At 39.7% G+C, this 13,574-nt stretch overlaps 1 protein-coding gene across 10 annotated transcripts; it reads right to left on the reverse strand.

The window, feature by feature from the left end:
- Positions 1-1,085: 1,085 nt before the first annotated feature.
- On the reverse strand, positions 1,086-10,955 carry LOC118169108 (pulmonary surfactant-associated protein A-like). Of its 10 annotated transcripts, none has more exons than XR_004751918.1 (8): positions 9,848-10,955; positions 8,941-9,069; positions 5,824-5,943; positions 5,031-5,108; positions 4,206-4,383; positions 2,193-2,291; positions 1,588-1,815; positions 1,086-1,097 (listed from the first exon to the last, which is right to left on the reverse strand). XR_004751918.1 is itself a non-coding variant. In XM_035330100.1 (8 exons), exons 3-7 carry the CDS (start codon positions 5,891-5,893, stop codon positions 1,625-1,627), a joined length of 588 nt encoding a protein of 195 aa, XP_035185991.1. In that variant the 5' UTR covers positions 5,894-5,943; positions 8,941-9,069; positions 9,848-10,955; the 3' UTR covers positions 1,086-1,097; positions 1,588-1,624. The 10 variants fall into 10 exon arrangements, 7 of the variants coding, with proteins under 7 accessions (XP_035185991.1, XP_035185992.1, XP_035185994.1 ...); XM_035330100.1 differs by having other exon boundaries at positions 1,588-1,787; XR_004751919.1 differs by lacking the exon at positions 1,086-1,097 and adding exons at positions 2,591-2,840; positions 3,205-3,307 and having other exon boundaries at positions 1,120-2,291; positions 5,747-5,941; positions 8,945-9,069.
- Between the last annotated feature and the right edge of the window lie 2,619 nt (positions 10,956-13,574).

Consider the following 13,574-nt stretch of genomic DNA (forward strand, 5'->3'; position numbering starts at 1 on the left):
GGTGCAGATGAAGGAACAAATTTGAGTGATCCTGTAGGAATTTAGCTCTTTTCCATCCACCCTTACCTTGTTAGTGTCCCCAAGGTGTGTTGCAAGTCTCACTGATGAAATTGAGTAGCTTTGTCCAGGCATCCATCCTCTGTCCGGCAGCCTGAGCGTGCGCTGGAGCTGTGCTGAACCTGCTGGGGATTGTGAGGGCAGCGGGCCCCTGAGCTGAGGTGCGCAGCGGTGCACAGGTACTTGTTTGTACAGTTGTGCCTGCACCACCTCCCACTTGCTGGTTCTTAAAGTGGCACAATCCTTTTCAAAGCGAGGGTAGCAGTTCTGCCTTGACCATGGTTTGCTCGGGATCAGTAAAACAACGCTCTGCTTATTCACATGTGCTTGAGCTGCTGCTTTAGGAGACAGGCACTTGGAGGTGATCAGTGATGGCTATTTTTTTTGTGCAGAAAAGTAAGTCTTTCTCTGTAAAAATCATATTTACTCAAAGTCAATATTCAGATAATAACCAGTCAGAAGCTGAGTTACTAACTGAGAGCACAGGTGGCCTTCAGAGTATGAAGGCTGACACCCACCCCTAAGGCTGTTGCAGGTTCAGGGGGTTCAGCCACCCAACTCCCAACAATGTAGTTTGCTTCAACATTTGCTACTTGTGAGCTTAACTTTAAGTATTTGAAAAATCATGGCTGTGTTATCTATTACAGGGAGTAAAAAGCACATGGAAACCCTTTCAGGGGCTTTGCTATGCAGTTCAGGCTCTATGCCAAGTTCAGGCTCTACGCCACACTGGTGTGGAGGTGGTATTGCAGAGCCCCTAAGAACCGACCCTCATACCTGTACTCAGTGCCCCAGCGTCATGACCATCACCTTTGGAAGTGGTGCTCTCCATGGGCTGAGATATTTGAACCGCATCAGTTTGGCTTGTCAGCACACTGGGTGGTGTTGATGTACACCCACAAGCGCTGGTACTTTCACATAAGGCACAGCTGGTGTTCAAGGTTAGAATCTCGCAGGTTAGGTTTTTAAAATATTTTCATAAAGGTTTCAGACAATAATATTGAAGTAATCATTAATGATTGCTCTAGCCTTGGGCATTTCTGTCTTTCTACAAATCAAAGGATTCTGTGCTGCCCTCTCAGTCAGATTTTGGAAAAGGATGAAATAAGTGTCCAAATGCTGTACTGATTGGCTTTTCAGGTTGGGACCACTGGTTCCAGACCTGTCTGCTGTTGGCAGGGTTGCTGGAGGGACTGAATTGAGGCAGGGGTGAAAAGTATTTGCTTTGGTTGAGGTTTTACATCCTCATCTGGTACCACAAGTAGAGTGACTGGACAGGGTTGGCATCTTTAGCTGCAGGTAACACTTAAGTGCCTTACCCTCTCCCTGGGAAGTCCATGGGGGAAAATACCCAAATATCGGGCAAACGCTTCTGCCATGGCACATGTTCACTAGATACCCATTTTCTTTTATGTACTTGCAATTTGTTCTGATTTTGAAATGATTCTGTAACCCCTGTAGATAAGCAAGGCGATATTCTGATACTGAAGCTTAAGTTTCCAAGATAGGAGACATAAAATAAGAACTTACCATGTCTTTAAAAGTTGGTGGGGGTCAAACTTCATTCTCAGGCTGATGTTAATCGTTGTAAGCTTCCTAAGCCGTATTGAAATACGATGAGTGGAAAACTACTGCACGAGGTGATGCCTGTGCTCCTGTTTCCTTGTGCTTGTGGCAGAGGTAGTTTCACAACAGGAGTCACGCAAGGCTGAAGGCTGTGGGCGGGTGAGCTGGTGGGTGCAGACATGTACCGGTAAACTGTAAAACATTTCTGAGTAAGAATGTAATTTGAAAGTGAAACAGTGCCTGCGAACTCTTGATTCCCCATTTTACCTCGGCATACCTGTTTCAAACTGGGTTAGCATAGCAACATAATAGTCTACCTAGACCTAATATGAAAGGATCCAATGTTTTACATTGTGACTGTGATGCCCAGAAACAGTGCTCTAGTTAACAGCTTGTGGATCTTACCAAATGCTAAAGAGATGTATTGGATAAATGGAGGACGTTGCTCTAAAAACATTTCTTTTTATAGGTTTGGATAACTACCATTCCAGGAACAGGGAAGAAGTCCTATTTCATATGCATTGTTGCGATGAAGAATCTGAATATTACCAGAGTGAATAATTAGGTACCTTGTGGAGGCAAACCACCTGCAGACACCAAATTGTTCAAGCAGAAAGGTGTCTTGGTCTGACATTGGTCCTGTAGAGTTAATCATCTGAAGTAAATACCTGTAAGACAAATTGCTTGGTTTGCAGAGAATGACAGTAAGAGTGATTTGCAGGCCATGACAACAAGCAAAGAGCTGAACAGAGGCCAGGAAGATTGGTATCTTTCCATAGAGCAGGTGGTGAGAATGTGTACCCAAATATTCCAGTAATTGAATTTAAGCCAGCTCAGCAATGCCATTCACAGCCAGTTGCTGCTCTGGAATTGCAGGGATGTGCATGGCTATGGGGCTGCAAAGCAGACCCCTCTCTGGCCCCAGCATTTGCACCAGCTGTGGGCTCGCCTTCCTCCCCCCACTTACCTTTATGTGTTGATGGTTTGGCCTCCCCATCACCCAGGGGGAATGAGGATCTGGTCTGGCTCTAGGCCTGCATGGTTGGCTCCCTCTGACCAAGCTGGGACTAAGAAAGCTCATGCGAGTGGGTGCAGCTGATAGCGAGGTGCTTGGCCTGGTGTGTATGGAGGCATGCCTAAATGGTCAGCCAGCCTTCGCCCTGTGTATCTGCGGAGCTTTTGCAGAGCCTATGGTGTCGAAGCTATGCTGGAGTCAACTGCCCAAGAGGAAGGAAAAAAAAATGAGTGCATCTTTTGTACTGCCCAGCTCTACCTTTGATCTTGGGAATACCCAGCTTTGGTAGGTGATTGGACCCCAGCAGCAAACCTATTAAAAAAAGCTTTGTTTTAAATAATCATTTAGCTTGAACTGGAGGGGACAAGCTTTGAGTGACTTCTACAGTGAGCACAGAATACAAGTGGCGTCCAAAACCCATGTCCACCAGACAACCCCAGGGAAATCCTCAAGATTTGTACAGCTCTGAAAATGCCAGGGGTGCCTAGAAATCAACAGTGGATATATAAATCTATCTACCTTTTGGCTGAAATAAATTGACCTTCCAATGGCTCTACTGATCTCACCAAACTCCACGGGCACTGTATCATCTTGGCTCCTGTGCATTTTCTTCCACACCATGTCCCACATGGCATGAGACCATGCGTTGGTTGTCTTGTCCTGCTAACACTTTGTGTCAAGAAAGGCATTAGGAGTTGCTAGAGGTGCTCAAGCCAGGTGGCTTCTGGCCACTGCTCTTCAGGTATATGAGGACTAAAGAAAGATCTACTGGTTCTAAAGCTTTCCCTGAGAAATGTGATGGGTGAGACTTCTTTGTGCTCACAGCCCTGTGCCACGCTAGCAGCACTGCTTATTTCTTCTTTCAAGGAATCTGTTGCAGGTGAAGAAGGCTGGAGGAAAGCAGGCTGAGCAATAGCTGTGGTAACAGCAGCCTCCGTGAGGGTAGGTTTGGCCAGGGAAATCTGGGAACTAAGGGAATCAAAATACAACTTTAAGGCTCATGGTTACAGGGGGATTGGAAGCTTTTGTAGCTGGAAGTCACTTTAGGCATGTGCTCAAGAAATCAATTTTTTTCTCTTGTAAAAAGTCACCAGTTGAAGAGAGTATAGGAACCCACAGGCAGCCTTACTGAGAGAGTCAGTGGCATTGGACCATCAGTAAGAGAGCAGACAAAATGTTCACTGCTCTCATTATAAGGAGTCTCTTTACAGATGGTATTAGTTCAAAAGCCAGATCAGGCTGGGAAAGTAACTTTTATTTTTTCATGCTGTTATCTTAGTTCACTAGCTACAAATGAAGAAGCAAGGGATGGGAAAGAGTTCCAGGAATTCCAGAATTCCTGCTGCCAGACAGCAGCAGGAGGAAGCACTAGAACTGGCAGACAATAAGGCGATTCTGGTTGCACTTTTTGTTATTCCAAGTGCCATCAGTGTACATCTCCACGCACTCCTCTTCCCCTTTGCCAGAAGGCTCATTTGGATGCCAGTTGGTATAGCTTAGTTCAGTACCATCCAGGAACTGGAATTTGCCTGGAATTAGAGATTCCTTTATCCCTAGGTAGGCATACTTATTGAAGTGTTTCACAAAGTACAGAATGGCATCATTCTCGCCTGCGTTCCTTGGAGTGGCAATAGAACCCCCAGCCTCTGCACATTTTTTCACTGTAGCGTGGAAATCAGCTGTTTTCCCATCGGTAGCAAATATTTTTCCTTCAGATGCTGTTATTATCCCTTCCAAGTGGAGGACTGCAAGAACAGGTGGAAGTTGTTAATCTTTTGTGTGTTGCTTTGTAGTTATTTTGCTGCCAATTGTAATTCCCACTGCCTATTTTCCTCCATAACTTTAAGTTAAACCCCTAAATAATTAAAGGAGAGGAAAGCTTAAAATCAAAGATTAAAAATAGAGAAAAGAGACAACCCCCCAAAAGCCGTATCTTTACATTTAGATAAAGTACGCTATTATTCCCTCTGAGTCTAGCTCTGTACTGCACAAGCCCTCTGTGATGGCTTGCAGACTATAGAGATAGTTGTCCTTGAGCAAGTAGGATCTTAGATATGATCTGGTTGTGGGTGTTCTCAGTTTCTATAGTATTCGGTTTCTATTAGGGACATGACAGATGCCCACAGAGCACTTTTGCGTAGGCAGAGATTTTAGTCCAAGTTGGATTTGTTTGCAGCCATACTTAGGGCTGTTAGCGAGGCATCTCCCCCTAGTTACAGAAAACTAATGCCCCCTGCCCCCAGTTTCAGTTATCACTTTATTTGCCAGCAAACAAAACATAAATGTAATGAAAACTCTGAAAATTCTGCCTTTTCCTGATAAGCCATTTTGTTGCTCATCTTGTTTATGCCCCGAATCAAACTACAGCAGAAAATAAAGGTAGATAAATTACCTCTTTCAAGTTTGGAAATCCGATCTTCTAACTGAAGGATAACATCTCCCATTTCTTTGCCAGGAAGTGATTTGAAGCCTAAAAACAAAATCAGAGATTATGCACTTCAGTTTGCAGTTTAAATCTTGGCTTTTAAGATAAAGCAGAGGTAATTGTGTGAAATTAATATCAATTCTTGCAATTTGACCTGTTAGATCATTGTTGTGTTTAAAACGAGGGATTAGTTTAATATTTTTGAGTATAAGGAACAAATTCATGGCAACTACTTGCAGAGCAGAGATGCATATGGAAAATGTGAATTAATGGGCTGGGTTAGTCTTTAATCTACAAATGTTTGAGATTGTCCAGGCGAAAGACTGGCAATTGCCCAGTAGGTTTGTTTGATTTTTTTTAGTGGTATTTTGGGACTGTTGACAGAATTCTTCAGGCTCTTCAAGCACTTATTCACAGTTCCAACCTTACACCTGGCAACAAGTTTTTTGTGCCCTGTGTTGTGGAAAATGATAACCTTTTCTTCATGTGAACTGAGCCACTGAGACCATTAAGTAGGAGAGTTTTAAACATCTTGATTCATACAGGAAATTAATAAAGATCTGATTATTTTTCATCAAGTAGAACCCACATCAATTCACATAACATAGCACTGGGTTTATGAAGCATAAAGATGGAACACAACAGTATATGTAAATATGAAAGGAGCTGGTAACTGCAGGTACCTGACATAAAGCCTTCAGCTATCCCATTTCAGGTAAGATCCTGAAACTGGGCACTGGAAACTTGTGTGCTGGGTTACCTCGAGCACAGTAGGGGAGCAGGAAAAGAGCCACTGCTAGGATTCTGTGGAACATCTGTTGTGACAGCATTATTCAAAGCCAAATTTAAAAGTCGGGTTTACTTTCCTGTGTAGAGTCCTGTTAAAAAAAAAAAAAAGTATTTCAGAGCTTTGTCTGGATTTGAAGTTTTTTCTAAGATACCCTTGGTGAAATGAATGTGATTGATAGTTATAAAGCTATGTTACTTATGAGGTATAGAACAAAAACAACAAAAAACTTGTCCCTCAACCGATTTTTTTTTTATACAGAAGATACCATCATATGTCATTTTTCCCATTGGAACAAGCTACAGTTTCAGTGTGGATTTTACAGAAGACCAACAGACATCTGCTTTAGTAAGAAAAAAACAAAAACAAAAAACAAACAGGTTAAGGCAAACTGGGACACTCTTATCAATTTAAGAAGGAAACAATTTTTAATAGTCACCTGTTAAAGTTTCTTCACCTCAGGAGATATCCTCTGTCACAGTATGCTAAAGTTTAAAGAAAAATGTTGAGACACAGATATCTAAAATGGAGAGGTTTGTGAACAGTTTGAAAGAATTAAACATATTTTAAAGAGAAACATCTTTAAGGATGTTCAACTTACCTGACAGCTCCTATAAGAAATAGGAGAGGCACATTAAATAGCCTAATTTATAGGCTGTGTAACTTGAGATTCATCTTATCTATGGGAAATACCAGGAGTGTATAATGTGATATGAATTTGCACATGAATAGAAATTTCATGACCTTTAATTTGAATGATAGGGGTTTTTCTTCAAGAGGTGAACTCTTGAAATGTGAGTACAAAATTTGAGAGTACTTTCTTGACTTGTGGAAACACTTCCGCATGTTTAAAAAAAAAAAAAAAAAAGTACAACAAGCAATGTCTCAATACTTATTTGAAATACTTGATATTTCCACAGAATTGCTGTGTAAATGTTAAATTGTAAATGTCAGTTAAGATAAGCCAAAATAAGGAGTTTACCTGAAGCATTATATTCATCAGAAACACCCCTACAATGCTGTCATTTTTCATTATCACGATAAGTCCTCTGTAATTATTGAAGACTTGTAACTAAATAGAATCAAAGAGTAGCAACAAAGCCAGAAGACAATAGTACATCACAGATGTAAATAACCTACAGATTACTCTAGGGGAAGTTTATGTATTACAAATAACAATTCTACTGTACAATATAAGTATGTCATAGTTTTATCCAACAGCAAAATGACCTTTGAGTGAGGAAAAAGCTGCTCTGTATCAGTCCTGTAATTATAGAGGCCTCAAGGCATGGAGCATCACTGAAATGGAAAACACTGCCATGCATTTTGAAGTTAGTCTCAGCTGAGAGTAGTTTCAATCTAAATGGGACTTAGGAGAATGGAGTTTCAGGCTGTGTTCCAGTTCAAATAAGTAGGTGGGATCACAGCATCCTTGTGTCAGGACAGCATCCTGATGTTGCACGAAGGCTAACAGCTAAGTCGGCTGAGGAGTAGGTGCTTTGAGGTTAGACAAGGAACGTGAGTGATATCCACACTGGCCTAAGATGCTACTGCATTGAAGCAAGCCTAGATCACCTCTGTAGGCATCCTGTACCCTGCACCCTCACAGGGTGTAACCTCAGCAGCTAAGGTAGGGTCCTTTGCTATTGGTGTCATACCCACAGAAGCCTGATTAATTCCCTGCGTTGTTTATCGAGTGCCCTGGAAAAGGCACCAGTCCTGTGAAAAATAAATAAGCAGTACCAGTTGTATGTGGGCCAATTTAAATTTACATACAGAACCTTTGCTTAAATTTTTATGCTAAAATTTGAAGTTGCTAACTTTTGAGTGTTTGACTTGGTCCTCTTAACATTCTTTTGGCTGAGGTTTTCTAATTATTTCATGAAACAGACAGATTGTGAGACAATTATGTGGGGTCCAGATAAGCCCTAGTAAAAGACACTGGCAGAACCTCGGTGTTTGCATCCATGGCGGGAATGACTTCAGCACTTCAGCTGCATCTGGCAGAAACTGTGGGTTGGGCAGGAGGCTTGGCCTCTGTTACTGAGTTTCATGTGCTGACTGATGGCCTGGGAAACCAAAGTCTTTGTACACTTCCTTCCAAGAAGAACTGATGTGGATTTGATAAATTGTAAACTTTTCTCCTCTCAATTTTCATCAGCATATTGATAAGATGGAGCAAGCTAAATTACTTTAAAATATTTACATTTCTACTGCACTTGTTAATGCTTAATAGAATGTGATATTCTTTATAATTACTGTAGCTTGTAAACTATTATTTATAAGCTATTTTTTTTATCACAGAAACTCAGCCAGGTTCAAGGTTATGGGCCTCACCGAGGACAAATAATTTTTGAATATTGAGAACTTTTCTTCAGTTTTTCTGCATCTATTGTTGAAAGGCTTTATAATTCCAGTGCTAGCAAAGCAAATTAAGGGGAATGACAGCTTAGTGTTATAAAATGTAGGTAGGTAAATAAAAAAACATGCTGAGGACAGAAGTCTGTCAACACATCTTTCTTAGCTGTTTCAAGAAATACAGACACTGGAGATGATTTTTAGGTTATGAAAGTGGATACGTGTTCCTTCCATGAGCCTGTTTGTTAGCATTTCTTCTATATATTTAACCTCCTGAAAGGTGTGTGTGTATATATATATTTCCTTCATGGTGCTAGTTATACCATAGATAACTTTAAATTATCTCCACTTGTATTTAAATGATTCCAACCCTGTTTATACATATATATACTTTGTTTACCCTGCCTTTGTGCTGTTCTGCTGCTGTTTCCATCCTATCTCACTACCACCTGGTCTTGTACTTTCTGCATGTCCTTTTCTGTGTGTCCTTGTCAGACTGCCCCCTTATGCCCGGGACTAACAGGAAGAGCGCGGTGCGTGTGGGACCTAGCATCTCCTCTCCCAGTGCTGGGGTCTGGCAGCGTTTCTCAGAGGAGAACTGAGGCTATTCTTGCTGAACTTTAAAACCATGGAGCAAAGAATTCAGCAACATATGAACACCTGAGAGGACAACCTTCAGCCTGGCGTTTTGTTGAAGTTACAAGCAGCATTTTAGAGCAGAAAGTCTTAATTTTACCTGTAGACAGCATGATCAGTGCTTGTAAATGTGACCACCATCTTGCTCTGCTGACCCAAGTCACGTGTGGAGGATCCAAGGGGAGGTCATTGGTTGTCTCCACTATGTCACTTTGGGTAGCTCAGCTGAGAAACAGGGAGTAGTTCTGTGTTTATAACAGATAGAAAGCAAAACAATATCTGTTTACTGGTTCTTACTAGCAAAATAGCTTTCTAATGAGAGCGAGAAAAGACCTCAAGATTATGAACTAGTTGAAACTATTTTCCCATATATTCTGCAGATGTCCACCATTATCTGCAAAAGAATGTTCAGTTATTCACTACTGTCCTTATGACTGTAACTGCAAACACTGAAACCTCAAGGGTTAAGGTGCTCTTGGTTCCTGAGCCACAAGGGAAGATGTAGATGAAGGTTTCATTCCAGATTTCACCTGGCATCACGCCAGGCTTATCACCCTTGAGCCAAATTCCACCAAACCCTGATTTCCTAACAAGTACTTCAACTCAAATCCAAGTCCCCTTATCAGTTTTGAAAGGTGCTACTCTAATTTCCAAGCATCCTGTATTGACCATGCTTTAAACCCAGGTCTGTTTGTGTAACTGTAAGTTAATGCAATTTTAAATAGTAGACTTCAACTTCAGATAATGAAATTTACTTGCAATCTGACTCTCTTCAAGGTCTAAACAAACACGTGTGTTACACCATTACACAATGCGCTCCAGAACATTGTTTTCCTCTAGTTCAGAAGAGTTGTAGAAGGGCCATTAGCCTTTCCACCTCTTTTCAGTGTGGTTGCAAAACCAGCTAACAAATATCCTGGCAGCAAATATTTCTTCTCCTGCTTACGCTTATTGTTCTAAGGAAAAGCTGTAAATAAATGTAAAATGTATGATTAACCTTTACTTTGTACTTGTAGCACTGGTAGGATATTGCAGCATTAGGTACTGGTGTTTTTCCACCATATATAGTCTAGAAAAGAACAGAGGAATAATATAATTAAATTTTAAAATTAAAAAGTATAAGGGAGGTACTGGTCACAGTTTCTACAAGATAAGGTAGCCCTACCATCCAATGTCATGTCCTGTCAGGTACCATACTCTCAAAGTCAAATTTGAGCTCAATTTTCTGATGAACAAAGGGACTTGTTTTCATCACCTTTTCCAGAAAAATCAGGAAGCCACTGAAAGATGCTTATTTGTTGTAATCTAAGGTCAATTTCTTTACACATGGTAGGGATTTGAGGGGGAGTGGGGAGGTAATAATATTTCTAAGATAAAGCATCTATTAAATTACACAGTTATAAGAGGATATCATTCTAGACCAGAGATCCTCTCTGACATCAATATGCATCATTTTTATGGCCAGACAACCCCCCAAATGTTAATTACATACTGTAATTAATAACAATTGTATTAAACCTATTATGTGATACACAACCCTCTTGCTTCAGAAGATACTGAACTTTTGTGACCTTCTAACTTTCACTAAGACCTCAATTTTCAAAATCTGCTTTTATAACGTGCAAAGTGAAAATATTTTCTGAATTGCAAGATCCTACTGTTAGATTGCTTACATGTTATTACAAATAATAAAGACTAAAAATAATAAAGACAAAACAAACAAAAAAACACGCTAAAAGACTTAAAAATGAAAAAGACTAACTTGGATTTTTCCAGGTCTCCTCACTATGTACCACTGATACAATAATGAACAGGGACAATTTATGGCATTCCTCCTTCTGCCTGGCCTCCTCTCTCTTAAAAACAAAGTTTCCACTAATATATGTAAACACAAAAGTTGGATCTCTCACAAAAAAATAGACCAATTAAAAAACAAACAAAAAACAAATTGAAAGCATTTTAAACGTTGAGAGTTTAAATTGATATGGTTACACATACATGCACAAAATGCTAGCTAGAAGAACAAAATAGTTTGGGGATGCTCTTCTGCAGAATAGAAAATACCAATCATGTAACCTTCTATTGAATATGTACACCAGTGGTTTAAAATTGTTATACGTTCACCAGGCTTTTAATTGCTACACGAGATACAAATGAATTACAAATATATCTGTAGAATATGGCTTTTACTGGGGAATTATTTCTTCTAGGCGTGGTGGGCAACACTGGATTACATATTTTCTGAAGTTGATAGGAGATAAATGTCCATGCAAAAGAACATGGATGCCCTTGTTTAACAAGAAGACAGGAAACTAGCAGATGTTTCCTTGATATCTTTGGATTTACACGAGCAATAAGTTGAGACCTTGGGCACAGAAAAAGGAGGGTAGAATGGTATAAGAGGAAGGGTGGAGTATAGAAAGAAGAGCTGAGTATGATGTTACAGGGAGAGAGATTTTATGAAAATAACTGAAAAGTGTAGTTTGCTTACCTGAATTGTTTCTGCTCTCAGAGTGAACCACAGACATGAAAATGCTGTCTAGCAATTCTTTGACTTGATGATGAGTTTTCATTTTTAAACAACATGTGTGTATTTGGTTGGGTCTTTCTAATAGTAATGGCTAAGGAAGAAAGAAATTGGACTCTGCGACCTAGCTTAGATGCTTTGCTTTTTGATGCAATAAAAATTAGCTTTTGACACTTCTTTTTTTTTTATTGGATAAAAAGCACTTACTTAAGTATCTTGAAATATAAATCTGTTTACAGATAGATGACATTTGTAACATTTTACGTATTAATGATTTTTATCATTAATTCATTTATCATTTAATTCATTTATCATTTTATCATTAACTAGTCACTGGAATAGGCTGCCCAGGGAAGTGGTTGAGTCACCATCCCGGGAGGTCTTTAAAAGACATTTAGATGTAGAGCTTAGGGCTACGGTTTAGTGGAGGACTTGTTAGTATTAGGTCAGAGGTTGGACTTGGTGATCTTGGAGGTCTCTTCCACCCTAGACTATTCTGTGATTCTAGTAAGAACCTTTTATAGTCACATTGTAAACAGATGTGATGGGAATAAACCGTTGATTAAACAAAGGAATAGGATACTCTAAAGATAGTTGGGGGTCTATGTAAATTAATTTGTGAATTTGTTTCAGATAAATTAGTTTGTTGGTAGAGTGATTTATATTTTTGGATTTCTCCAACATGATGATGTTTTATGCCATTTAATCATCTCACTCTAAAAAAAACACTGTATGTTTGAAATAGAAAAATTATTAACAAGGTTTATTTGTTAAAATATTAATTATTACTATTCAAGAAGTAGAGGTAGTTTTAAGTAAACCATAAAAGTTTCTCTGGCAGATGCAATGCAACATGTCAGAGTCAAACCCAAGAAAAGTAAAAGATATTACTTTAGTCTTACCTTTTCTCAAGGTAACCTGAAAGTCAGAATTTTTGTTGTGGCATAATCTATTCCCTTCGATTTGAAAATTTTGGTGAAAATGGTATTATGGTCATAGGTTTCCAAGGAAGCTATTTTGTAAAGCCGTTTCAGACTTTGTAATCTATCTAGCTTGCTGCTGGGCATACTTTTCCCATTTCCACAACCCTGTCCATTCTCAGATCAGCTGAAGTGTTGTGTCTGATGCTGAATGCAAACTGTCTGCTGCCAAAAGTATCCCCTCATCTTATGTGTCTGAATATCTTAAAGCTTTTCTATTTGACAGGGCTTGAAATGACCACATGGACAGATCCCATTTCTTCCTCAGGGCAGTCTAAGGACAAGAGATGACAATGCCCAGAGTCAAGTCTAGGCTCATATGGTCCCCCTGCACAGAGCCAGCCACTGGGGGGGGCGGGGGGAGGATAAAGTAAAAGATTTTATGCATGCATTTTCATTTCAGTACTTTATTTTCTCCCTCAGGTTGAGAAAAAATGAGCCCACAATGAGAATGAGCCCAGGACTTCCCCACTGCAAGGTAAGTCAGTGACAATTTGCTACTCATGGTCTTTTACTGAGCTTCTACTGCCCAAACCAGCTTCTCAAACTGAGTGGCAGTGGACATACTTTCTGAAAAGACTGTTCTGTATCCTAGGGGTTTTGAGTCATAGTTTGACTTTGTGGTTTCAGCAGAAAAATAGTTTTTCTTTGACTTAATTGAACTTCCAGTCTTACCTCCAACCCCAAAATAGTATGTGCTTTGTCAGTGGTTTGGGAGATGGACAGGCAGCCTTCTGCAGTCATAGTTTCATAAGAGAATGTGATATTTTAGCAAAAAATGCAATCCTTAGTATTTTATATACGTTTTAGTTTATGTAGATCAAAGGCAATGTTTATCAGTGTTTTATAGCTTCTGATTTAACTAAGAAAATTAATTGCAACTGGCGCTTTTAATGTTTTTTATAAAGAAAGTTAAATGCGGATGCTAAACGTATCAATGCATGCTTCAGTATGACACAATGCGAGCCCTATAATTCTAGGAGATGTGCAAATCCCAACACCTTAATTGCTCCAGTAAAATCAACCTCTGTTCATCTCCTTTACGACAGAAATTACTAAATACTTAGAAATGCTTCCACTATGAAGCCAAAGGCAATTTTTAACCAGTATCTGGAGCCAAACCTTGGAATTTTCCTCTAGTCTTCACAAAGTGCACAGAGACAGTCTGTTGTGACCAATGAATTTTGAGCTATTCCCAACTCTCCAAAAAAGAGAGAAACACA

The sequence above is a fragment of the Oxyura jamaicensis genome, chromosome 6 (assembly GCF_011077185.1).
Source record: "Oxyura jamaicensis isolate SHBP4307 breed ruddy duck chromosome 6, BPBGC_Ojam_1.0, whole genome shotgun sequence".
NCBI classification, from domain to species: domain Eukaryota; kingdom Metazoa; phylum Chordata; class Aves; order Anseriformes; family Anatidae; genus Oxyura; species Oxyura jamaicensis.

Excerpts from the sequence above, each read along its gene's own strand:
- LOC118169108 (XM_035330100.1), bottom strand. The coding sequence starts at position 5,893 with ATGCTGTCACAACAGATGTTCCACAGAATCCTAGCAGTGGCTCTTTTC. Across the intron at positions 4,384-5,030 it reads GATTTCCAAACTTGAAAGAG|TCCTCCACTTGGAAGGGATA; the intron begins GTAATTTATCTA and ends CTGTTCTTGCAG. Across the intron at positions 2,292-4,205 it reads TTTGTGAAACACTTCAATAA|GTATTTACTTCAGATGATTA; the intron begins GTATGCCTACCT and ends TTTGTCTTACAG.